This window comes from Coccinella septempunctata, chromosome 3 (assembly GCF_907165205.1).
Source record: "Coccinella septempunctata chromosome 3, icCocSept1.1, whole genome shotgun sequence".
Lineage (NCBI taxonomy): Eukaryota > Metazoa > Arthropoda > Insecta > Coleoptera > Coccinellidae > Coccinella > Coccinella septempunctata.
Genome location: NC_058191.1, coordinates 6,349,275 through 6,375,078, shown reverse-complemented (window position 1 = coordinate 6,375,078; position 25,804 = coordinate 6,349,275). Strand labels below are relative to the sequence as shown.

Sequence of the window (25,804 nt, the reverse complement as noted above, 5' to 3'; positions counted from 1 at the left end):
ACTCAAGCAGATCGGCAATATCGACCAGTCCAGACCAAAGAGTATCAACAAAAGGATTCAGTCATTTTGGCCAGCGGCGTTTCAATGACCATGAATGTTTCTTGGATAGTGGTAACGATTTCTCGTTTGATTATGGTGACCTCTGTTGGCAGTATTTCAGGGTTCAAATTGCATGAGTCAGATCTTGCTTTCAGTTCGGTTCGGCTTTTTTTGATCCTTACCGACCTGTTTCGGCATTATTCGAGTCGGCTTTCAGACTGGAATAGTTGCAGAACATTGTAGTGGGAGAAAGGAAATGTACGCAGATGACAACTTATGAGTAGCCATGTATGAGAAGCTTAGGTCGTAGAACGCCAGATGTCGCATCGATATATGTAATACTTTGATGCGGTCACTGGTTTTCAACAAAATGTTCTCTGTTTCATCTATTCAGCATCTTTGGTGAGTTGAGAAACCGGCCTATCGCTACTCTCCTTCGATGTTGGGAGTTTCTCTTTGGTACGCTCGTAATGTAGATTCCTGACAGACCAATTGTTTTGATTAACTGGCGTCGAAGCAGGGACAAAGCACAGAAGATGGCTATTTCAGACGTAGCACAACATAAAAATTTATTTTACGCAGGAGAACTAGTTCTAGTAGAAGTTAACGATACCCAGAAGTTAGTATAATGTGCTTTGAATGTGTGACTCTGATTCAGCATCTATTTACATAACCTGAACAAAATGGTTGAGAATAACGATACAGTTGAAAATGTTATTTGTCAACTCCCCTGTAACAATGTTCGATGAATAAAATGCGATCCAACTATTTTAAAACATTTATTGAATAAATAAGAATTAAATTCGTTTATCATAACAAATATGTCACTTTATTTCCTAATTCGAATTCTTTTCCGTTGTTCACGATATGAACTGTTTTGGTTTTCACATCAACCTTAAAAGTGCTGCCTGCTTCAATCAGAACTTTGTCCTTCGTTGGTTCACCAAAAACTGGAATTTTCAATGGTCCTAAAACCGGATCCTCATATCGCCATAGAGCCACAGCCTCTGCATCTATATTTGGGAATATTAAACTGATTGTGAATCATTCCAAACAATGTTTTTTGCAATAACATGGCGGATTTGGTCACGTGTCGTTACGTGACCCAATCCGAATTACAGATCGTAATAGTTTTTATCGTATACAAAGTTACGATTTTCTATATTCATCGGTTATTTTAGAATAAATCGTTGTGCAAGTACATATGCATTAATGACCCAAATCTTAATCATAACTCACCCTTTATTTTTTTCACATTTTTTGACAGTTTCTGGGTAACGTCTTTCAAAGAATCGCCATCTAATATGGGCAGCCTTAAAGAGAACAACCCTGAACTGGGAACAGGGTTAACAAATTCTACTTTTACACTGGGTTTGGAGGAGAACACAACGAACGGGCTACCTGGGCAACATTCTTTCATTTTGTCTGTTGCTGAAGGATCATCAGTGAATTTCACGATAATTTCGTCAACCTTTAAATTATGAACAGTATTAGGAAGTATAATTCGGTGAACAAATAAATATTACTTACATCTAAAGTATTAGCCAAATAAGAACTGTTATTCATCAATACATCAGCTTCATCAAATTCCAAAGTTTTCGCCAATGCCACAGGACCAAGTTTTTGCAATTTCTCCCTTGTGGTTTGAACAAAAGGCATTACTTTCTTCATATATTTCTTGAGTTCCTCCTTCTTAGAAAATTCTACAGATAATGATTTATTATCGGGTAGTTCCTTCTTCTCCTAAAAATGGAAAAATAATTTTTCAAGATGAAAGATAAAAATTTCTAAGTGTTTTACCTCAAACATTTGTTTCAATGTATCTAATATGATGCTTTGCCACTGGGGATATATTTTAGCAACCCACAATTCCGCAACGTCTGGCTTGGGTACTGCATCTGTATTTGACTTCCCTTTGGTTTTTGTACCTTGCAAATATGTTTTAAGATGAAGGCGAAGGGTGTGGGCAGTATCCATGAGGTACTGAGACGACTTGATTTGAATTTCATCGATTGGTCCAGCTTTTGGCCACTGAGCTTTGACAATGCTGGTATTCTGGAAAAAATAATATGAATATTTTCCAAATTAACATATGTCTAATGAAACAGCAATGAAGCCAATAATATATGACTCACTTTCCCCAATAAACGCCAAACATGCTCAGCAACATGAGGGCAAATAGGCGATAATAACAAAGCTTGAACTTCAATAAATCTAAGGATAAGGTCCAAATGCATTCCATTCAAACATAACTCCCTATATTTGTCCCTAGCAGCTTGTAGTTCGAAGAATCCAGATTTTAAAGCTTCTTTGAACAACATTTTATTGTAAAATTCATCGGTTTCGATGATTTTTTTATTCATTTCACTGGTGAACACCTGGTCATTGAAGGTATTGGTTGATCCAGTTCTAAAAAAAAATAAAATTTCAAGTCCACTTCTTTGGACCCTACAAACTAATATGACAAGTGTAATTCCACAAGAGGAACCCTAAATACGAAAATCCTTCTTACATATGGTGGGTAAGTCTACTCATTGCAGTGATACAGGGTTATTTATGTTTCTGCAAAGAAATGTGTATCCTTCACATGATTTTATTTAATGGTACACTTGTTCACTGTACTAGATGAATCGACTTCATAATAATCAATTTGAAATTCCAGGTTTTTCGTGAGGACAAAAAGCAAGCACCCTCTATGTATTCCTTATTTACCGAGCATAATTAATCTGATGAAACAATTTTCCCGGGATTTTTTTAGGCTTTTCCGATCTGGCTACCAGGTCCAGATTATTTGCTGGGCACGCTCCAGTTAATCATATTTGGCGTTTGGCGAGGTCCTCGATATGCACAGATAGCGATTTCCCGAGCCTTTAAATCAGCTGATTTTCCACTACTATTACCTCTCCCACTCGGTGGTTACGAAATTAGTATATACCGACTAGGTTTTGATCCTCGGAGCTGTAGTATGAACAAAAAATCATGTTAGGATATTTTAGTCATCCCTCTATGAACTTTAGCCACCAATTTCCTCGGCCGATCATTTTGAACTGACTTATTTTCTAGGAAGGAATCCTTAAAACATTCTGAATAGAAAAAAAAACAGAATATCGGTTCATTTTGATCGTTGGAGGTGGGGTTCTAGGGCTGTCAGAATGAAACAAATTTTTTTATGAGTACATTCTGATATCCTCCAATTTTCTTCGACGGTCATTCTGAACTTGAAAAACAGGAGAAATATGCGCATCATCGTAATATGAAAATCAATTATGAAATCAGGGATCATAAAACATGATCTATAATCCTTGGTATGAAATGAGTCCATCCCTCCTTACATATAGCTAATTATTCGCTTCGCCATACTTTTATGAATAAGAGAAAATAAATTAACTTATTGACTGCAGCATTGATATGAAAGATCGGCCGGGAGCAAAAACACGATTATATGACTTGAGGAAATAATATTAATTCGAGGAGGATCATACGTTGTACCTATGTATTAAAACAAATATGGTTCCATCGGGACAATAGTCTTAATCATGAATTTATTTGGAATGTTTAGAACATTACATTTTAAATGTTCCATGAGCTGTGATTTCCAACATCAGATTTCAGGATGGGGAAAATTGTTGGACAGTGAAAATAAGAAAGACTCGAAGTTGATATTATTGCAGTTTCAGGTCTAACTGAAATATAAAAGTACAAATTTGGGTCAGCTGATGACTGAAGTTAGGTACATAGGTCACGTTAATGTCAGCTGATTTGCTGATCTCCCTTGGCTGCTTTGCGAAAATGGACCTTATCAACTTGAAGGAAAGGCACGAAGGGATCTCGAATTTTTTTAAATTCACAATTCATCTAGATATTTTGCGTCCGAATTTGGTTCACGGATTGTGCTACGGGATATGAAGAATGATTTTCTTGCTATCAGTTGTCGCTTTCTGGTTGGTTTCGTGTAGAAAAGTAGGTAGGTTCTCAGGAATAATAAAACTCCTCCGAAACTATAAGAAACAACAATAGGCCCCGGGAGAAGCTGGATGCGTTTACATTCGCGTTGGAAAATGTCGAATTTCTGAAGATTTTTTCTCTTATTTCCTATCTGTTTTCCGAGTCGAAAGTAATACGCGCCTATGGTATTTCGTCTTTCGTTTTGCATTATTCGCGGACACGGACGTGCCGTGGTTTTCGAAGAAACAGCGAATTCCCGAACTTAGAGGTTAGCTGATTTTCCTCTCTTACCTCTCCCACTCGGTGCTTACGAAATTAGTAGTACAAGACGACATTATTATATAGGGGGACGTGGGGCACAATGATAGTTTTGAATAGTGATATCACCAGTATGTTAAACATGCGCAATCAGCAATGGTTATATTTGTTACCGCCTACCTCTCATTTGACATTGGTCCTCAACAGGAGTGAATGTTTCCGCGCAAATGCAAGGTAAAATTTCACCCGGAATTAGAAATTGCGTAATTCTCTTTGTGATCACAACAAAGGCGAGCTGATATGTTCGAAAAAGATTATTCATTACATTCTCGAGTAAAAATGCATCTAAAAACAGTTAACAATTTTACCAAATTTAAATAATAATAATAATAATTTTAAATGGAAAATAATCGAAGCTATGAAGGATACAAATTTTTTGTATAAACATAAATCACCCTGTATCTCTGAAATAGAAGACTAACCTAACATTTAAGAGTAGGATTTATGTTCTCTTTGTTGTCAATCACCAAACATTCTAACATACTTACCTTAATGACTCTTTATTATTGAGAATTTCCTTAACCCATTCAATAAAAGTGTATAATCTCAAAATTGCAGCATCGGCGGTAGCTTCGACAAAATTAGCATCTTCTACAGAATCACCAGCATCCGCTAAGCATAACCTCATTCCATCAGCACTGAATTTATCAACAGCTTCACTGAGCGTCAAGAAGTTTCCTTCAGATTTAGACATCTTGGCCGAGTTCAACATTAAATGTCCATTGGCTCTTATACCTTTCGGCCATTTCGCTTCGTCGTTTGGCCATATGGCGCAATGATTGTAAATGAAATACGTTAGATGGTTCTGAACCAGATCTTTGCCAGATACTCTCAAATCTACAGGGTACCAATACTCAAATTCGCGTTTCATATGATCGAGTGCTTCTTTTTTTATGGAAGTTTTGGGAAGAGGAGCATCTTTGAAAAATACATAATCCCATACTTCAGGAGTCAGTTGATCCGCAGTAATACCTGAAAGAACGTCCAATGTCCAACAAAATTCTGTACAAGCATTGATAAGACTTACCAAGGACGTTCGTTTTGTCGCCTCTAAAACTGTTTCCTTGCAGTAAATGAGCAATTGTATAATAAGCCATGTAGATTGTTGAATCAGAAAGAGATTCAATCAACCATTTCTGATCCCAAGGTAACTTTGTGCCCAGCCCATAAGTTCTTGAACATGCATGCTCACGTAACCAATTCAAGGATGCAATGAAATTTTTCCGTACCTCCTCATGATAAGTGTTCATATTCGATAAAGACTTTTCAGCTTCTTTTTTCCATGATTCTTCACCATAATCCAGGTACCATTGATCACAAAGAGCTACCACACACTCATCTCCTGACCTTGAAATTATTGTTTTCTCAGGCTCGTAATAAATGGCAGCTTCATTAGAAGCGACAAGCTCGGCTTGAATTTTCTTTTTCACATCTTGGATTTTAGAGCCTTTGTATTTGCCTACCAGTAAAACCTGAAAGATAAAATTGTTTTGAATATGTAGTAATCGAATACTAGAAAAACTTATATAAATGTCATTTTTCAGTAATGGGGCTTCAGATGCAACTTTCAGTGGAGTAATGAATGATATCAGAACAAATAGGATTTCCAAGATTGAGAAAATTAGTTTCACTTTTAGAATAATATCGAAATTTTAGGGTACCTATTGAATTGATGTGGCCAATACTTGATGTCCAATTTTTCTAATTTCACAGATACTTTTTAATTTTTGAACATCAAATTACTCGAAAACGGCACATTATACGAGAAAATAAGAAGAATACTTTTATTTTACAAAACGTTCAAATATTCATTAGATAGCGTCCAACTTAGTGTCAAGAGTTGGGCTCTTTGAATATTTGCTATTTTTATGGTACGTAATGGTCATGATAAGAAAACTGGAAGACGTGAGTGATATCTTGTGTTCGAAAAAGATTTATCAAAGAAATGAAAAACTATATTCCGAAATTCATTTCATTCGATAAAACCGTTTGTGAGATAAAACTAAAAATACCATTTTCGTATGGTTTTTCAACAGCCTCTTTTAAACCGAGCCGATTCGGAAAAAACGGTAAAGGAAACAAGTATTTCTTTTGACCTCAAGAATCTACTGTTAAAATATTTGTACGAGTCAAAGACTCGCCCAATATACATCGAATTTTAAAAATAAAACTTTTCAGATGTCGAAAAGATCTGCAGATAAATCCTGGATGTTATCTAACTCTTCAATCGATATTTTTATGTTGGTATTATATTTCCGGATATTATACTTAACAAAAATGAAAATGGACAAGTGGAAATTTAAATTGAAAAGTGAACTGCAGGGAACGTGCCGTCATCGATCGAATGAGTAGCAGGTAGACGGGTTTCTGGCTTATTTGCCGTCATCAGTACTGCATAACTCTAGTTGATGATGACTGAGGAATATCTACACTTGTTTCCAAAAGTTCTCTCTACGTACATTTTTTTTTCCTAGATTTCTACTAGTTATTTTTGTTGTTGTTATCACTACGTGTCCTTTTTTCAGGACGTTAGACCTTATTATTATGTTTTTTACATTTGAGTCCAGATATAATCTAAAATCTAATTGAAGACAAGCATACGGCAAATTTCATGAAAAAAAAGTTAGTAGAAAATAAATTCTTTCATTTATTCGGATTCCATTATTTGGCGCTGTATTCATCGAGTTCTTATAAATTAACGAGTTAACTTGAAATGGTATTACAAATTTACACCGTTACGTTTGAGGCATTGAACTCTAAAAGAACTTCGTTTAGAGTTCAATGGTTTGAGGTAGCCTTCATCCACCAGCAAACGGCGTGGTAATCTAGAGGGTGTATTTGAAGGTGAGGCTTTTTTTCAACAGAACGTAGAACTGCAGAACTGGTCAAAATGGAACGTTTCACCTAAAATCACCTATATCAAAATTTCAAAATGACAAAGTTGAATAAAAAATTGAAAATGATTACTTAATTGATCCTAATACGACCCTAGACCGTTTGTTAGCTGAATTATCCCAAAGCAGTGGGAAAAAGCTTTTCTCCTGATTCGACCATGTGGTTTCGTTTAGGATATTGGCTCATTCGATATTAACGTCGTAATGAAAATGGAAACTAAGGATTGCCAAATTCTCATTATTTTTAAGTAATTATATGAAATAGCTCATTTCGACACCAACTGACAGAAGAGACATAGGACTTAGTGTAAAAAATAGAATAATACTTCAAAATCTCACCAATAAAATTCGTCTAAATTATTCACAATTTTTTTTACAATGGGTATCACAATCTTCTTGTTCGAACATTCCAAGAATCGTCGTGAAAATGGGATGAAATGGGGAAACATCATAGCACTTTTTCTACATTTTTTTTAACCTAAATTGCACCATACAACAATTATGATTCTCTCAAAAGTGACATGATGCATCTAATCTGATGAACTTGGTACTGAACCATCCATTGTCCGGACACATGTTTATGTTTTGTTTGGTTTTTGGGATGCCGGAGTCACCTTCCACAGTCCCGTACTTGAAATTCAATGAAATTTTTTCGTACTTCTAGGGGTTGTATTTCAGCCATGTTGGTTATTTTATAAAGACAATTTTTGGTTAAACGACTTATTTTGTCACCTTCTGTCAAAAAAAAAGCCTCACCTTTGAAAACACACCCTGCATAATTGGTCCTCACATCATTCAAATGGCGCAGTGATAAATTGAAAACTGTTAAGTATGTTTCTCCTTAACATGGAGATTGTTAGTTCAAGCGGGCCACAAAGCGGACAAAAGCTAGGCCATAAGTCAAGAAACTGAATTACATGATTTTTACTAGGATAACTTTTTTAATGACTGCACATGGTATAGTGGCTGTTGAACTTTTTCTTGTTTTTTCAAAGGTTTATAATTGTACTCTTCTAATTGATCAACAGAAAAATCATGTTGGAAAAAAAAAGTCAGCACGAAATCACAACTTTAATTTTGTACTCACACCCTCATAAAATCCTTTCATGTAAACCAGCTCTTTAGCTTCTAGAAGCTTTTCTTTATCGTTCTGGCTCTGAATTTTCAGCTTTTCATAAAGTGTTTGTGCAGCCAAACTTCCGATACCTGGAATATCAAGAATAGAAATAGGTTGGTATGGTAGAACCATTTCGAAGGTGATTCCATATTTCTCCCTTAGGGGCTGTTTCTTTTTCAGATCAATCAGAGCAGCGTAGTCATCTGGAGAATCAGATGGAACACTTGTTACTATTCCAGTGCCTTTATCAGCCTTTATAGTCAACATTGGTAAAGCATACACATATTCATAAGTGGTTAAAGGGGTCTTGAGACAGCATCCAAGAAGGTCCTGGGAAAATTTAGAATTGAAAAATATAACTCCTCACATACAATAGCATTATTACCTGTCCTGTCAATCTCATTAATATATCATACTTTCCCTCGACTGAAGTGAAACCCTGATAGCTCATGTTCCTAGCTGCTCTTTCAGTACAAATGAATACTTCGCCATTTTTACATTCAAAAGCAACATAATTGATTTCTGGATGCAACCAACAATTCGTTTGACCATACATAGTCTCTGGTCTAAGAGTAGCACAAACAAGGAAGATGTCCTTTTTTTTCATCAAATCTCTGAAAAATTAAAAATACGACTTCACCTTGGTGAATATTGCTTTATTGGATATTATGGATAAGTTCCCGATTTCCGAGTTGCCTTCTCTCGTGTTCTATATCTTCAATTTAAGACTTCAACTTATTTAAGACGAGAGTGCAGCGCATATTGGTCTGAAAGCAGTAAATGGAACTTCAACTACCAATAGTGTGAAGAAACACAATTTCAAATTTGCGAAACTCAGGTCAATTGAGTTACGGCGTAACTGGCCGAATTTGCGTCGCAATCACAGGACTATTCTTTATACATGCAAATGCAGCAATTCTTGGATGAAATTCTCTAGAACCAATCTGAGAACCCTCTGAGAAACCTCATAAATGCCTACACGGGAAACCTGTACAAACTTGTTTATACTACAAACAGTCTATACTATAGTAAGCTTGTATAGGTCTATAGACGATGAATGCTTATGCAGAGTTCGCATAAAAAAATCGACACTACCGAGAACATTCTTTGCTACTGCTCTGAGGCAAACAGTGTCAAACTCGATTTTTGGTATAATCGAGCTGACAGTAGAGGAACACAGGAAGTACTCACTCTCCTGCAAAATCGCACACCTCAAAGTGATGTGACTAGAAGGGAATGTCATAAGTCATAAGCCATAATTAAATATTTTCTATATAAAGATATAGGAAAAACGTCATGAAAATTACAAGTACATATAAGGTACGAGGATATATTGAAGACTTACTACTTACTTACCTTACTTAGCCTACTATTTAACCAAACAAAATTTCAATGTCAAAATATTTTATTACTCAACATATATTACTCAACATATATTACTCAACATATTCTCCTCTTCATTGGATACATTTATTACAGTGAACCTGCAACGTCTCTAGACCTTTCAAAAAAATGTTTCTTCTTGCTCTGCAAACCAGACCTCTACAGCTTTTATTACCTCCTCGTTGGAAGAAAATTTACAGCCTTTTAAACTTTTTTGCAACTGAGCAAACAGATGATAGTCGGATGGAGCCAAATCTGGTGAATAAGGGGGGTGTTCTAGTAATTCAAACCCTAAATCACGAATTTTTTGCATGGCAACATGAGATTTGTGTGCAGGGGCGTTGACTAGCAAAAAAAACAAAACTCCTTTGGATAGCTTTCCGCGTCTTTTTTCTTTAATTTCTTCCCGTAGAGTGGTCAGTAATGTCGAATAGTAATCTCCGGTAATTGTTCTACACTTATCCAAAAAATCAATCATGATTACTCCATGGAAACCCCAAAAATCTGAAGAAAGAACTTTTCCAGCAGATTTTTGGACACGAAACTTCTTAGGTCTTGAAGAACCAGAGTGTCGCCATTCCATCGATTGTTGCTTTGCTTGTGGATCGTAGAAATGTACCCAAGTCTCATCCATAGTAACAATTCGGTTTAAGAAGTCTACATCGTTTTCGAATCGAGCACAGATCGAACGCGATGCTTCTACCCTTGCACGCTTTTGGTCAACATTCCAACATTTGGGGATCCAGTTTGCAGCAATTTTTCAACCGGGGCTTGACGCACTGGAGCTTTACGCTCTTGCTTTGACGGAAACTCCTAATATTAACTGTCAAATTAACCACGCCCCGCGTACTGGAACGGTCAAAATTCGGAACGGTACCCAGTGCGCGCCAGCTAAAGACTGGAAAGCAGTGCTTATGATGTCCAAATTGACGTTAACTATATGATGAACGCGTTCGTATGAAATTTTCGTATTCGTATGAAATATTCAGGATATCCGTTTAAGCCCAATTCGACGGTCTGATAAAAATCATGTCACGAACTGCATCGATATTTTCGGGGACTGACACAGAAACTGGCCTTCCCGATCGATCATCATCAATGGAAAATTTACCTCTTTTGAAGCTTGCAGTCCAATTTTTCACGGTCGCATACGAAGGACATTGATCACTAAGGGTATTAAGCATATCTTCGTAAATCTGCTTACCTCTTAACCCTTTTAAATACAGGTACTTAATGATAGCTCGATACTCCAATTTTTCGATTTTCACAATTTCGGTGGACATCTTCTTTCTTTCAATTAATTGCGTAACTCTGGTTTACTTTTTTTGACCTCAAACATCACACCGACACTTCTAATGAATTATTGTTCGTTGCTATGGTAACGCAATATATTTTGATGCATGGAACTAACTAGGCTAACTAGATATCAACACATCCTCGTATTCTTCACCTTTGATGTACCGCGTCTTACCCGAACGCAAGCCAACGTTATTGAACCGTTGAAAAGCGTTCGGATGGAATTAGTTATGCCATCCACACCGAATCCAACATTTTTAAATCTCTTTTCACATTTGCGTTCCTTGGCGTTCGAACTTCGGTGTGGACGATATGTTTGATATTTCGCGAGATAGCTTATCATTTTTGGACGACACTCCATTTTTTTGGTGCTTCATGCACCTTTACAGCTCCGGTCTTCTCGCCCCTGAAATGTTACCAAATAAAACGCACACACTCGACGCGTGGACCAGCAAGACAGGACAGGGGAAGATAAAGCAAGCTGCTCGGATACTTCACGCCCGAATCAAAATGAACGCGTCGGTGCTCGAGCGAGATGCACCAGAGAAGCCTAGGAGCTGCTCAAACAGTCAGAAAGAAAGTAACTCACTAGGAATGGGTTTTTCAATCATAGAAAAAACAACAAATGGATTTGACAAAACATTTGGATTACTTACCATATCAAGATAACAATGATTATTCTCCTTTTGATGATCTAAATACCAACAATAATAATTCATAAACATAACTTCGCTATAATTAAATTATTTATATTCAGTCATGCAACATACTACCAGACAACTCCCAACATTTTAAAATTATCTAATACAAATAATGCAAAATTGACATTCATAAGATATTTTGAAAATACTTACCTCAATTCGGGTGAATCTATCTTGCAAATCTTCATTTTAACGAGTGTATACTCTTGAGGAGCCACTCCTTCGCCCACTGATCTATCATGGTCCATACAAGGTTGCCCATCTTTTGGAGAATATATTGTATATCTTTTACCAAACTGGATTTTATTGCGATCTTTGAGCCTCAGGAACTGCCATCTTACGAAGGAATCATAAAATGGGTTTGCATCTGTTGTTACAAAAGTTCTTCTCCAATCAACCTAAAACATTCAATATGAAAATGTTTTAGGAAACAAAGTGAAATTACATACAAATAAACCAATTCTATTCAGATCTTGTACAGCCAAAGGTGGAAAATATTGAATCCAATAGTCCGCATCAGAGAATTTCACAATTTCTTCATCTTTAAGACCAAGTGATTTCATTATGTTCCATTGAAATTTGGAAGAACCTGCCTTCGCAACTGCTTTGCTCTGAAAAGAAAAAAATCAGCATTAGCTTGAATTCTAAAATTAATTTCATTGAAAAATAATAAATCTTATTTGTTATATACACTACCGCTCAAAAGTATTTGGCCACCCAGAAAAAAGGATTTTGCTGAGGTTTGAATAAACTAAAATAATAATAACTTTATTCATTCAATTACAATAAAGTTAATATTCATAATCTGAGTTCCGAGTAAAGAAGAAAAAGACAACAAGTGAAGCCACTTACTTGCCTGATTTATGAACAAAAAAAAAACAAAGTCAAAAAGAAAGCTACAAAAATCCATATCAATTGTCAAGACTACAACTTTGTTATTTTATCAAGATACAATCATCTATTTACACTGTCCCAAATGCATCAATCAGATTTCAAGAATTTCTCTTTTGGAAGTAAGCAAATATTTTTTAAATGTTTTCTGAACAGATGGAGAGCCCGCAAGGACTAAACCTCTGCAGGTAGCAGATTATACATCCTAAGATCAAAAAGGCCTTAAGACTCAATAGCACATTCAATTATTCATTAGCAATCATTAAAACAAAATAATAAGCATATTCTGGATAAGTCTTCTTTACATCTAGGACAACATTTTTGAACCCGTTTAACCTGCCGATGCCATAGCTATTCTATTGGGTTTAAGTCTGGCGTCTGTGGGGGCCTTAAGTCTCTTGGGTACTTGGTTTTAACCATTTAGATCCAAAAATTTAGTGCAAGACCAGATTTACCCCAATATATTGATCAATAGAGAATTGCTTTTCTGGTCAATTGACATCATATAGTATAATGCAAACTGATTTATAGTAACTATTAAAATTTCATTTTAGTTTATTACTAGAAAAGTTCATAAGAACATGAGCCCCCAGTTGAAAGTATAGCTTCAAAGAAACTCTGAACATAACATTACATCGGTTTTATCACCACACTTTCGGTGAATAACATTAACATATTTGACTTTTTATTGAATGGTTTTTTGTGGTGAGATATCAACAACGAAACCTAATTAAATAGTTCCAAAAGATGTTCAAGTTTGTAACATGAAGAAAAATGCAGGTGGCCAAATACTTTTGACTACTTCTCGAGAGCTACACACTTTTTTTCCCTTGCTTTTGTCCTTTGGGATGATATCATCTTTTAAGACTTCTACTTCATCTTCTTCATCAGGAAACTGAGGCGGATTTCCATACAGCTCTATTTCTCTCTTCAATTTATCTGCACACGCCTTAATAGGCATACCTGTGCAGTGAAATCCGAATGGAAACAGTCCCTTTTTCCCTTTAAGCACCTGATATCTGACTGCAAATTCACATTTACTCAGAGAAAAAGTGTGGCCCAAATGCAGCCTTCCATTCATATATGGATAAGGAAATGTACAAAGGAACTTTTCATCGGGTGACTTTCGTGCCTCTTTTGGTGCATCTTGTTCGTATATTTTATCCGCTGCCCAACGCTCTTGAACCTCTCTTTCAATTTTCTGGAGGTACTCAACTTTAAAGGTGCCTTTTCGTTCTACAGTCGTCTAAAAGCATACGAAATACAAGCATATGGAAAAATCTCATGAGAATTAAGAATTCTAAAATTCATAATTATGAATATATGGAAACATTTACCATTGCAACTGGAGTGGAATAATGATAAAATCTGGATTTTTATGATATTTTCTGCCAAAAACCCTAAAAAAGTTGATCGGTTCACGAAAAAAGACTCAAAGGGTTATGTAGGTTAGATTCGCACATAGACCAAAGAATCCAAAGATTCCTCTTTGATTAGACTTTTTGTCCCACGGATACTCAACCTGATGTCCAAGACTCGAAGAACAACCTAAATGAAATTATTCTGAGGTCTGCAATGACTACATCGATTCTCGTTCATTCCAAAGATTATAACTCTATAATCTTTGCTTTGGTTCATTCTTCTTGAGTAGCCTACCCTCCTTTCACATGTAAATCCTTTGTATGGAGGGTACCCTCCATACTCCTTTGCTTGTCTTGCCTCGCTGCCGAATGGAGGGTAGAAATCCTACCCTCCATAGTTCGTTACCTCCTTTGCTTCTTGCAAAGAATATTTATATGCATGATGTAAATGTATATATTGGTAAGGGGTATGACGGGATTAACATATATATATATATAATGTAAATATCAAAAAATCAGGAGGAAAAAGGAGACTGCTGAAATTCTCACAAAATAAGAACATGGTAAACTGCATCTTATTAAGCCACAAGGAGTTAGGAAAGGTTATGTATTAATTTATATTAATTATATTAATTATTATATCATTATATTAATTATGTATTAATTTCTCTCGACGGGCATTCAGACTAAGAACTGGGAAATTCGAATAAATAAAACACAAATCAACATTTGAAGCTCTATTTTATTTCAAAGGTGTTTGGTTATCCAAGCTTGTTTCACAATGAAAAGAATACTTAGTGGATTAGTAAAAAAATCCTAAAAATATAAATTAATTTTGGCTCAAACTAGTCTCCCCACTTATGTGAATGTGTTTATCTGCAAAAAAACAAGAATGATGAAATATTTTCGCAAGAATATATAAACATTTAACTCACAATATCATCGATTTTCAAGATAGATCTGACTGTTTCAGTTGCCAAAGATATAGCACTTGTTGTAACAAGAAGGGGCTGGACAACATTTTCTTCTAGAATATCTGATATGATGCCTTTTCGAACATTGATTCCTGTTGAGATTTCGCCTTTGGCATGCCTGTTCCTCAATTCTGTAACAGTCTACGGAAAAACATTACTGAAGAAACTGTTCAAACATTATGCTTTTAAACGAAAATGAAAGAGATAGAGCAGAACAATAACAAATTGTTGCATTTAGTTTTTCCCTACCTGTATTGGATTTAGTCCAGCGTTTTCAGCTAGCGTGAAGGGTATAATTTCCAAAGCCTGAGCATAAGCTCGAAGACATATAGCGTCGATTCCTTCCAATGTATTAGCCAATGCTGACAATTTCAGTGCTAATTCAATCTCAGGAGCTCCTCCCCCTGCAATCAGTGCCTTTTTTCTGACCAGACAACGGATTACACATAGAGCATCATGAAGAGACCGATCAGCCTCCTCTAACACCAGTTTATTGGATCCTCTAACAACCAGAGTCAGAGTCTTTCCAGGATTTTGCACACCTGAAGAAATCAATGATGAGAAATACTCATAAACAAGAAAATTATTCATTTAATAATGAAAAACATAACATAGGTCACAAACCTGATATTTTAACCATTCTATTACCACTGAAACCTACTTCTTCAGCTAGGTCAGCAGATACTAGATTTTCAGGGGTGAAATGATCCAAAGATGCAATAGGCCTGCATCCCAAAGTTTTACAGACAAATTCAATGTCTTCACGTTCGATATCCTTTACAACCATACATTTTATTTTGTCTAAGAAATGAATAGCGAGTTCAGAGACAGCATCTCTCAGAATTGATTTTTGAATCTGGAAAATTCAGTTGAATTTTAAATTTCATGTATTCTCCATTCATATTTGAGTCTGAATGTCCATTTTCAATTAGAGCAGTTTTATTCGGACGAAAATAGGGCTACATTGAATTGTTGATGTATGCTACTATAAGCATCTATCAGCAAGATTATCTCAATCAACTTCATGCCTCCTTAATATTTTGGGTTTGAGCATGATTTTCAACTCACCAAAAGAACATTGCATCCACTCTTTTTGATCTGTTTCACAATATTCAAAATGTAAGTACGTTCCTCTTTCAATACACGATCCATAGCCGCATAATCAGAAACTATTACTTTGTGATCCATGTCAGTCTTGGGTGGAGAAATACAGAACTGAATTAATCCAATTTTTGCTTTCTCTACACGTTTAGGACCATTTACATTAGCTACTCTCTGTGGAAAAACTAAACCATCAAGCAACTCAGTATCATCAATAGTGCCCCCTAGTTGCTTGATAACCTTGATATCTGACAAGTTTACTGCCTTTTCATGTGCTGAAAAAAATGGGAAAATCAAGAATGCCTCAATAATATTCATGAATACTTACCTGGATCAATCACTTTAAGAACTGCATCAACAGCAATTGGTGCTAATAAACTTGAATGCTGGGAAACAACCTTTGAATTCAAAGATGTTGATGCACTCTTGATTAACTGCTCTCTATTATCAAGTTGGACAGGAGTCGATATTCCTTCAAGAATCTAGAATGAAGTAATAAATTTCCATTTTGTAAATTACTAAACTGGGAAACTCTGCATTCATTCAATACCGTACCTTTATTGCATGACCAGCTGCTCTCTGGAAAGATTCAGAAATTGCAGTGGGGTGTATTCCTCTATCCAATAGTTTTTCTGCAGCATCTAAAAATGCACCTGCAATTACAACAACAGTTGTTGTGCCATCCCCTGCCTCAACATCCTGTGCCCTGGACAACTCTACGAGCTGAAATTAAGGAAATTTAACCTATGTCGTTTCAGAATCAAGAAATCTTACCATCTTGGCTGCGGGATGAATGACATTCATTTGTTTAAGAATTGTAGCACCATCATTGGTTATTGTCACCTCTCCATTAGCAGCTTGTATCTAAAAAATATATTGAATGAATATTTAAAAATGCATGAGGTACAATCATATACCATTTTATCCATTCCTCTAGGACCAAGACTAGTTCTGACGGCATCGCTAACAGCTGAAAACAAAATCGATCAGAACTGTGTTCATTCGCGTTTGATAACATTGCAGTCGAGTTATTGTTGAGAATACCGAAGAAAAAACATTGTTTATATTCATAGACTTCGAACAATAGCTTTTTAAATTAGTTTTGATTACCTTTAGCGGCACCGATATTACTCTTACGAACATCGGCAGGTTTACTTTTATCTTTATAGGCTACCCCTCTAACTTTATTTGTATCTCCACTGCCTGTAGGAGCTGTCATTTTGAAAATTCAAATTTGATTATCAAAAATCTTAAAAAAGTCGAAAGATGACCGAAATAATTGCAGATTAGTTAAATATCGAGATTCGTATTTGATTTGATATTTGATTATTAAAACTTTAGACAACTGACAACTAAAGCTGTCACCTGTCAACTGCCATAGAAATCATAGAATATTTGATGTAGCTAGTTGTTTCTTACACAGTGGCGTATCAATTTATTATAATCCAGGTCATTTCTTAATTAGCTCTGTATCAGAGATATAGAATCTATATCTCTGCTCTGTATCGACCTATCTGCACCTATTCCTCTCTTATTTATCAACCATATATAATTCATAGTATTAACTGTTTAGAAAATATAACTCTCATACATCTAATCTAATGGAAAAGTCTCCTCACCTCACCGGTTAAAAAAAGTGATGCAATTACTTTCACGAAAATAACAATTTATAGTTATTTTTCTGAAAAGCAGAAACTTATGGCCGTATGCACCGTTTCATTAAACGAGATTAATAAAGGGGGTACAACCCCTAGGATAGGCAATGAGAACAGCTACTGAATATGGATAAGATTTGTTGAACGAGTTCCTATTCTCTATTTAAAGGTTTTTCAATGAGTCACGATTAAAATTGCTTTAAGTGCGTCACTTTTTGTTTTCTCTGAACTTATTAGTTGAAATGTATTCATTTCGATCTTTTCTAACTCTATATTTTTTCATATTATGTAAAATGGTTGTACCGTTCAAATAAATAAATAATACATTTCAAGGCATAAGGATTCCAAAAAAAAAATAAGTACTCCTGTTAGGGCTACATAAATATTTAATTCAACATATTTTGCATAACTCCAAGAATTGGCACTGTTATTTCATAAAAGACAAAAATTAAAATATGCAATAGAATTTTCAATTGGAATTACTCTCATATTTCATCTTCATTCTTCCTTAATGACTAATTTGCCAAATAATTAATTTTATACAACAAATTTTTATAACACATTCAATGCTAGGAGAATATGGATGAGAATACAAGCAAATAGGAGGAATAACACAAAAATATTAATATTCCTGAATTTTAGATTGAGTTTCACTAATATTCAATAGTGCATCATAGAATCTTGTGAATATTTTTTCCTGATTATTATGGAAATCTGCATATTTTGAAACAAAGTAACTCTTCACTAGAGATATATCCTCTTTGAGTACTGAAATGGCATCTTCTGAGTTTTTGATTTCATTTTCATATGATCTCAAAATAATTTCATCCTCCTTAATTTTTAAAACTAAGTCATTCATATCTTGTAGCATTTTGAGATTTTTTTCCTCAGTTTTATTTTTCAATGCCTCAAATTCAGTCTGTAAATTTCGCAAACTTTCTTGAAGACTCAGATTTTCCGCTTGCAAATTTTGCAGTTCAGCTTTTTTCAAATTATTTGTTTTCTCCAGTTTTATCACTTGTTGTTGTGAATGAGTCAACTCATCTACTTGTATCTTCAACTTGTCAAGATATTCTGAACTGAATACAGGATTTTCAATAGGCACAAGACATGCTTTGTAATACTTTGTATTTTCTTCTTGTTCTTCCAAGTGTGATGTGATGTTGATTCGATTGTTATTCAAACTATCCAACTGTTTCCTTAAATGAGCAATTTCATTTTTCATCTCATCAACTTCATTTTCACTTATAATTTGTTCCTGAAATGAGGCAGATTCGTTCCTCAAATTGCTCAATTGTTCATCAGAAGCTTTTATATCTTCTTTTAACTTGTTAATTACTTTGTAATCTTGCTGATACTTGAAATCTCTCTCAGCTTTTTGTCGAAGAATGTCCTTATGTTCTTTAGTTAAATTTTCAATGTTAGAACTGACCTCAAGTATATTTTGATCCAGTTGTAATTCCAACTCATTTAATTGTTGAATTTGTTCAAACAATGCATCCTTAGTTGTCTTCCGTTCCATGAAATGCTCATGTTCCTGCACACATTCTATCACATCATTTTTATATTCGGCATTAGATTTCAAAAATATGAAGGTATTCATTAAAACAGTGAAATAAAGCACTGTTCTTTTAGGCTGTGGTTCACAAATATCATTCAGATTGAAAGGAATTCCTAATATCTTACCTATTCTAATTAAACTGTTGGCTAAAGCAATTTCATCATTATATGGAGTTTGATCTAGGAATGCTTCTTGATGCAAAATATTTGTTCTTATGTTATTAGTGACCTTCTCGAATTCAGAGTAAAAACGACTATAAAAAGCCCTGACAAAATCTGTTGTAGGTTTTCGAAGGAGTTCTTCACTTATAGTTAGATCAGGCCAGTGATTTTCAACATTTTGTATTAGAGATTTAATTTTTTCCTTATCCTTCAGCTTGCTTTGCTTGAGTGCATCTTTTCTTTCAGACATTTTCAGAAGAATTTGGTGATATGATCAAACTAGTAAAAGAAACTCCAGTCTAGTCCTCTAACTATCGCTCAGTTGGTAACTTGGGCAATCAGATCCTAAGTTCCTAAGTTGCAAGTTTTCGATATTAAAATTTTATTAAAGAAGGCATATAACAATCATAACCATCATAACAGAAACGATTTTCAAATCAAATTTTTCATAGAAAATTATCAAGGATCCTCTGTGAAGGTGAAGGAAATTTTGGTTCTGTGATGACATCTGTCATCCAAATTTTTTTATTAATTTTCATGTTCTGTGGTTGTTTGTAAATTTTTGTCTCTGTTTATTTTAGTGTTCTGTGGTTTTGGGGCCAGCCAGAAGCAGGAAAAACGAAAAAATTGTTGAAAACAGTACCTTGTTATTCCTAAATTATGGAAATAAAAAGAGAAATACAAATGTCCCCTAGAAGTTGGTGAGTACATACTATACTTTTTCTACATTGTGGTAATACTTCGCAATATAATATTTTACCATAATTTATGTACATATATACATACATAATTTCATATTTTCGAGATACTCAAGAACATTTTTTGTTAATTTAATCAAATCGACACATGATAATTTCTTGGATGTCCCAAATGAACAACCATTTCATTTGATTATTGTAATTATTCTTTACAGGCACGACAATTCTGAGGTCAAAATCGAGGATGTCGATATTTTGGAACAATTTACGGATGGAAGTAGAGTTTATGATGCAGAAACATTTGAAGTGAAGAACGAGCGTTATTACAGCACTCCCGGATTCAAAGAAAAAAGAGAAATTTGCAAAAAAGAATCTCATAATTTGAAAGATTTCAACATCTGTGATGATGATTCGGAAAATAGTGATCAGAAAATTGAGGGTCATTCTTCTTCTGATTCAAACTCTAAAAAACATAGGTGTCATTTATGTGATTACTCTATCAATCAGATATCCCATCTCAAAAATCATATAAATTCTGTCCATTTAAATTTGAAGGATCACGAATGTCAGTTTTGTGATTATGCTTCAGTTAGAAAATCTGACTTGAAAAAACATGTTGACCTCGTTCATTTGAAATCTAAGCAACATAAATGTAACTTATGTGATTATGCAGCTGTTCGGAAATCTCTCGTTGTGGAGCACAAAAATTCAGTCCACTTGAAATTGAAATGTCACAAATGTCATTTATGTAACTATGCCACAGCCCAGAAACGTAATCTCAAAAATCATATCGAAGCTGTTCATTTGAACATGAAGATGAAATGTCACTTATGTGATTTCGCAGTTCATCAAAAATCTAAACTTCAAATTCATATTGACACTGTACATTTAAAAATGGTGCAATATAAATGTCACTCATGTGATTACTCTACGACTCAGAAACGTTATCTCAAATATCATATTGATGTTGTTCATTTGAACCTGAAGAACCACAAATGTCACTTATGTGATTTCGCAGTGCATCAAAAATCTAAACTCAAGGCCCATATTGATACAATACATTTGAATACTTTGCCACATAAATGTCACTCATGTGATTATGCAACAGCTCGTTTTGACAATCTTCAGAGGCATGTAGATACTGTCCATTTTAACGTAGTGCATCATAAATGTCACCTATGCGATTATGACACAAATCATAAATCTAATCTCAAAGAACATATTAATGCCGTCCACTTGAATTTGATGCCACATAAATGTGACTCATGTGGATACGCTTCTTCGCGAAGATATGATTTGAAGAAACATATAGAAAATGTTCATTTGAACTTGAAACCCCATAAGTGTCATTTTTGTGGATACGCATCGGCTAGAAGGTATGCTCTCAGAAAACATCTCGATTCTGTTCATTCGCATCTTAAAGGTGACACACTGAAATCTGACATTAAAAAATACATAGATTCGGATCACTCAGATTCAAGGTAGCATGGATATCACTTGTGTGATTATATTGAAGATGCGAGTTACGGTAAACCTGCAAAATCTACACGCGGATGCGGCGTTATTTCTGCAATATTGTCGCAACACACACTGTATCTGTAGAACCGACTGGAATCGTACTAAAAATCTATTGATTTTGGCCCTCTATATTCACGCTCTTTCGAAAATCCGAAGGGGTAAATAGATTGTAGCCAACCCGTTCTGACCTTATATGAGGTCCTAGATTATCATCGGCAGTTTGACGCGGTTTACACTGATTTCAGTACTCTTTTGATAAATTATCACACGATATCGTTGCTCACCGTCGGGGTGAGTGGCGGTCTCTAGGTGTAGGTCCTACGTAACGGACAGAATCGAGCTCATTCAGGATAAATAAGATGAGTTGCTCAGATATTTGAGCTATACAAGGCTCGTAATGCATCGATAACGAAAATTTTCTCTATCATGCAAGAAAGCATTTTAATTTGGTTCCTATTGAAAGTAAACTCAAAATTAGTGATCTTCTCATTACGAGGAAGATTATTAGGGGCGAGTTGTTCCTAACTTTGAATTTTAGAAAATACGAAAAGTTTTATATTCCCTTGAAAAACTACGGACTTGAATTTTTCTTCAGTTAGAAGGGAGGAGCTACATTATACTGTTGACCCTTTTACTATAGTTTTACGAACTTTGTACGATATCTATTTCTATGTTGCAGTTGATAACCAATTTCAATTTTTATTTGCGTTGTTATAATAGAAATACATAATTTAACAAAGTGTTCTGTCTTATTTGGGAAATATTTATCCGGCAACAACCAGTGAAAGTCAAAATCAACGTACACAAATTTTATTTCTCCACTCGTAAAAGGAAACACAAAAAGCACTGCACAAAATCCGTAAAGTGAAAAGCTCGGTCCACGGACTCGTTCGCCAGCCAGAACCTAAGACTCACGCTTAACGGACAATAGTGTCGAAACTAAGCAAGGTTAGAGGTTGAAATAAAACGGCACAGACCTAAGACGGCTCACCCCTAGGTGCGTTCCGCACCCCCCGGGTATCCACACCAGCAGAGTATCGTAATAACAGTAGGAGTGAGCACTGGAAAGAAAGGGGAAAATCAAGGAAGGGTAGCCACCCCAAAGTACGTTATGTACCCCCCGGGTATCCACACCAACAGGGTATCGTACTAACAGTAGAGGTGCAACTCGAAATGTGGCATAAGATGGTCGTCTTTTAATTTCTGCTTATCGGTACTGGCGAGCAAAAACTCGGTTATTTTTCAAGTCAGGATGTTTTATACGGTGCGACATCGTTTTTCAGAACTGAAAACGGAATGAGAACGGCGCGGAATGTTTACAGTTCCCAACGATGTCGAATCCTGAATTGGAAACTGAAAATATTTCCCTCAAAAATTAACACGAATTAAAAAATTATTTAAAACGGAAATAAAAAGAGGGTGCATTTTTACATGAAAAAACAAAACCTCATTACGGGTTATACGATTTTCACAAAAAGAATTTTCAAACCTCGACACGTGTTTCGCTATTACAACACAGAATAGCTTCTTCAGGTGGGTGAAGGTAAACTTTCAATTATACTACTTCACTTAAGTAAGTGAAGGTAAACTTCACTAGCAAATAATAATATGCAAAATAATGAACATATCAGATGATTGAACAATTACATAGACAGTTATCCTTAAATATATATTATATAGGTATATACAGTACGCAATTTATTTTCGACTATTCTTGCGGGGAAAGAAGTTTTTTGTGCTCATTTGGGTAGGGGAGGTAGAGTACTTTTTTTGTAGTGATTTAATGCCGCATGTAATTCATTTTGGGGGTAGATTGATGTTCAAGTATCATTGTAAGTCGCCACGCCAATGGTTCATTCATTCATTGCTGTATCCCGTTACCGGGAATAAATCTACAAAAAGAAGAAGGAAAAAAAAAAATTCGAACAGACTTGTAACTTCTTAGTGCTAGTTGCGACTGTGTGCCCTCCTGTGACTAAAGAGACCCAACCGTGACCTGCAGATCCTTCCACACTCAGGGCATGGATAGTCACCAACCAGATCTGGCCGCCGCTGTATCCTTCTCGATTCTCCATTATAACTGTGGACCAAAGACCTCCACTGTGACCTGTCTAACGCTAGTTGTTCCCAGTTATGATTGGCATATTGAACAGTAAAGGCGCTAATGCGCAGCCTTGTTTTATTCCAGAGTTGGTTGAGAAATGGTCGGTTGTAGAGCCATTATGCTGTATTCTAGCGGTGTTGTTGGTATGAAGGCTTTTACACACTGCTAGGAATTTTTCGGGTACTCCTAGACGTGCCATGATTTTCCATAGCGCTCTCCGATTCACCGAGTCGAATGCCTTGCTTAAATCGATGAAGGCTGTATAATCCTTGATTGTTGTTCACGGGCCTTTTCTTGTAGCTGTCGCAGTGTAAAAATTAGGTCCACCGTACCTCGATTTGGTCGAAAGCCGCACTGGGATTCAGGTAAAAGCCTCTCTAAGAGTGGAACCAGACGATTAGCCATAATCTTCGAGAGAATTTTACCGGCCACATTAAGCAACGATATGCCCCTGTAATTGTTGCAATTCGACGTATCGCCTTTGTTCTTATAGAGGTTGATAACTAAAGCGTCTCTGAAGTCTTGTGGCACATCTCCCTGTTCCCAGATCTTGCGGAATAGTATTAGGAGACTATTGACAATGTCCTCATCCAAGGCTTTGAATATCTCCGCCGGAATGCCGTCTAGACCAGGTGACTTATCATTTTTCATATTTTTAATCGCGCTTATGATTTCCGACATTGAGATTTCGTCATCAAGCGATGTCATCGGACTATACGCGGGGAGCAGGTCTAAAATGGATAAATCCGAGTCGTTATTTTGATTCAAGACCTGTGAGTAATGCTCCTTCCATCTTTCGAGAATTTTTCTATCATCAGTTAGAATAGCTCCATGAGCATCTCTTATAGGAAAGCTAGCTTTTCTGCTTGGGCCGTAAACAGTTTTAATAGCTTCGAAAAAACGCCTGTAGTCATGGTTATCGGCGTAAGCTTGTATTTCCCTAGCTTTTTCTTTCCACCAGCTGTCCTTGATTTTTCTTATTTCTTGACGGACCTCGCGTTTTATGTTTATGAAACCTATTTGGGCTGCAACATCGCCAGGCTTGTTAATTGCGGTTTTCATCGCTTTGTGTTTTGCGTCCAAAAGGGGTGCGATATGAGTTTCGCTGTCGGCAAACCAGTCTGGGGATTTTCGGGAGCGTTCTGTGCCAAGTATTTCTTTCGCTGTCTTTGTAAGGGATGACTTGAAACGGAGCCAATGAGTCTCAATGTCGTCGTTATAATCCGGTGGTGTTAGGCTATCTTTGACGGCAGCTGTGAATCTGTCCTTTGTAGAAGGGTTTTGTAGTTTGGATATTTGAAGGCGCTCTCTTAGATACTTCGGCTTGAGTTGGTATATTGGGCGCATTGAGATTTTCATTCTCGAGATTACCAGCCTATGATCAGTCCAGCACTCCAGATCTGCTCTGGCTTTAGTGACCAACACCTCTTTCAGATCTTTCCTTCTCACGATCACATAGTCGAGGGTATGCCAATGCCCTGAGCGCGGGTAACGCTGTCAGTGCAACTTTGGTTGCGGCTACGACTAGATTATCTTGTGGCACAGGTATCCTGAGACGACAAGGTCTGAGACGTAACTTGAGCAACGCAGAGAGCCATTTCCTGCTCAAGCCAATGTTTAGGCTACGTAATTGTGGGAAACAGAGTTATACCGCTCATGTTCGGTCGCCAGAGCCTCGTTCGTAAGAACAGGGTGCACCGCGAGTAGGTGAGGTTGGCATTTGAGAGGAGAGGCTATAAAACGCATCCTTCCCCCTTACACCCCAACGCCAATGGTGATGCTAATGGAGGCGACGTGTTAAAGTTGCCGAAAAGAAATTTTTTCAAGTAATTTGATACCGCACCAAAAGCCTCCACAGACTTCTAAAAAGGTTCGAAAGTGGCCATCATAGAAATTATAACTTAGGTAAGGTTACCATTTACCATGCGTATGGTCCACATTTGGTAACCGAAAGTTACCAGAGCGGTTACTCTGGTGACTGATATTGAACATTGAACCTAATTGTCAGGAATTCGACATATACGGACCGCCCACTTACTAACCAGAAGTAACCAAAGCACTACTCTGTAATCTGTGAACCAAAGTGT

The 25,804-nt window shown here is 36.1% G+C and overlaps 3 protein-coding genes across 3 annotated transcripts; 1 reads left to right on the top strand and 2 right to left on the bottom strand.

Moving 5' to 3' along the window:
* Window positions 1-805: 805 nt before the first annotated feature.
* On the bottom strand, window positions 806-14,052 carry LOC123309547 (leucine--tRNA ligase, cytoplasmic). The gene is made up of 13 exons (XM_044892711.1): window positions 13,922-14,052; window positions 13,405-13,830; window positions 12,143-12,304; window positions 11,847-12,091; window positions 8,699-8,927; window positions 8,284-8,643; window positions 5,330-5,774; window positions 4,791-5,274; window positions 2,175-2,448; window positions 1,840-2,094; window positions 1,570-1,782; window positions 1,279-1,510; window positions 806-1,052 (listed from the first exon to the last, which is right to left on the bottom strand). The coding sequence occupies exons 1-13, from the start codon at window positions 13,922-13,924 to the stop codon at window positions 850-852; spliced, it is 3,531 nt and encodes a 1,176-aa protein (XP_044748646.1). The 5' UTR covers window positions 13,925-14,052; the 3' UTR covers window positions 806-849.
* A 617-nt stretch (window positions 14,053-14,669) lies between these two features.
* On the bottom strand, window positions 14,670-17,377 carry LOC123310052 (T-complex protein 1 subunit delta). The gene is made up of 10 exons (XM_044893419.1): window positions 17,131-17,377; window positions 16,938-16,990; window positions 16,795-16,884; window positions 16,576-16,743; window positions 16,349-16,502; window positions 15,988-16,295; window positions 15,544-15,775; window positions 15,169-15,461; window positions 14,881-15,060; window positions 14,670-14,821 (listed from the first exon to the last, which is right to left on the bottom strand). Exons 1-10 carry the CDS (start codon window positions 17,237-17,239, stop codon window positions 14,804-14,806), a joined length of 1,605 nt encoding a protein of 534 aa, XP_044749354.1. The 5' UTR covers window positions 17,240-17,377; the 3' UTR covers window positions 14,670-14,803.
* A 2,559-nt stretch (window positions 17,378-19,936) lies between these two features.
* Window positions 19,937-21,916, top strand: LOC123309512 (zinc finger Y-chromosomal protein-like). The gene is made up of 2 exons (XM_044892667.1): window positions 19,937-20,098; window positions 20,311-21,916. Exons 1-2 carry the CDS (start codon window positions 20,058-20,060, stop codon window positions 21,578-21,580), a joined length of 1,311 nt encoding a protein of 436 aa, XP_044748602.1. The 5' UTR covers window positions 19,937-20,057; the 3' UTR covers window positions 21,581-21,916.
* The last annotated feature ends 3,888 nt before the right edge of the window (window positions 21,917-25,804 follow it).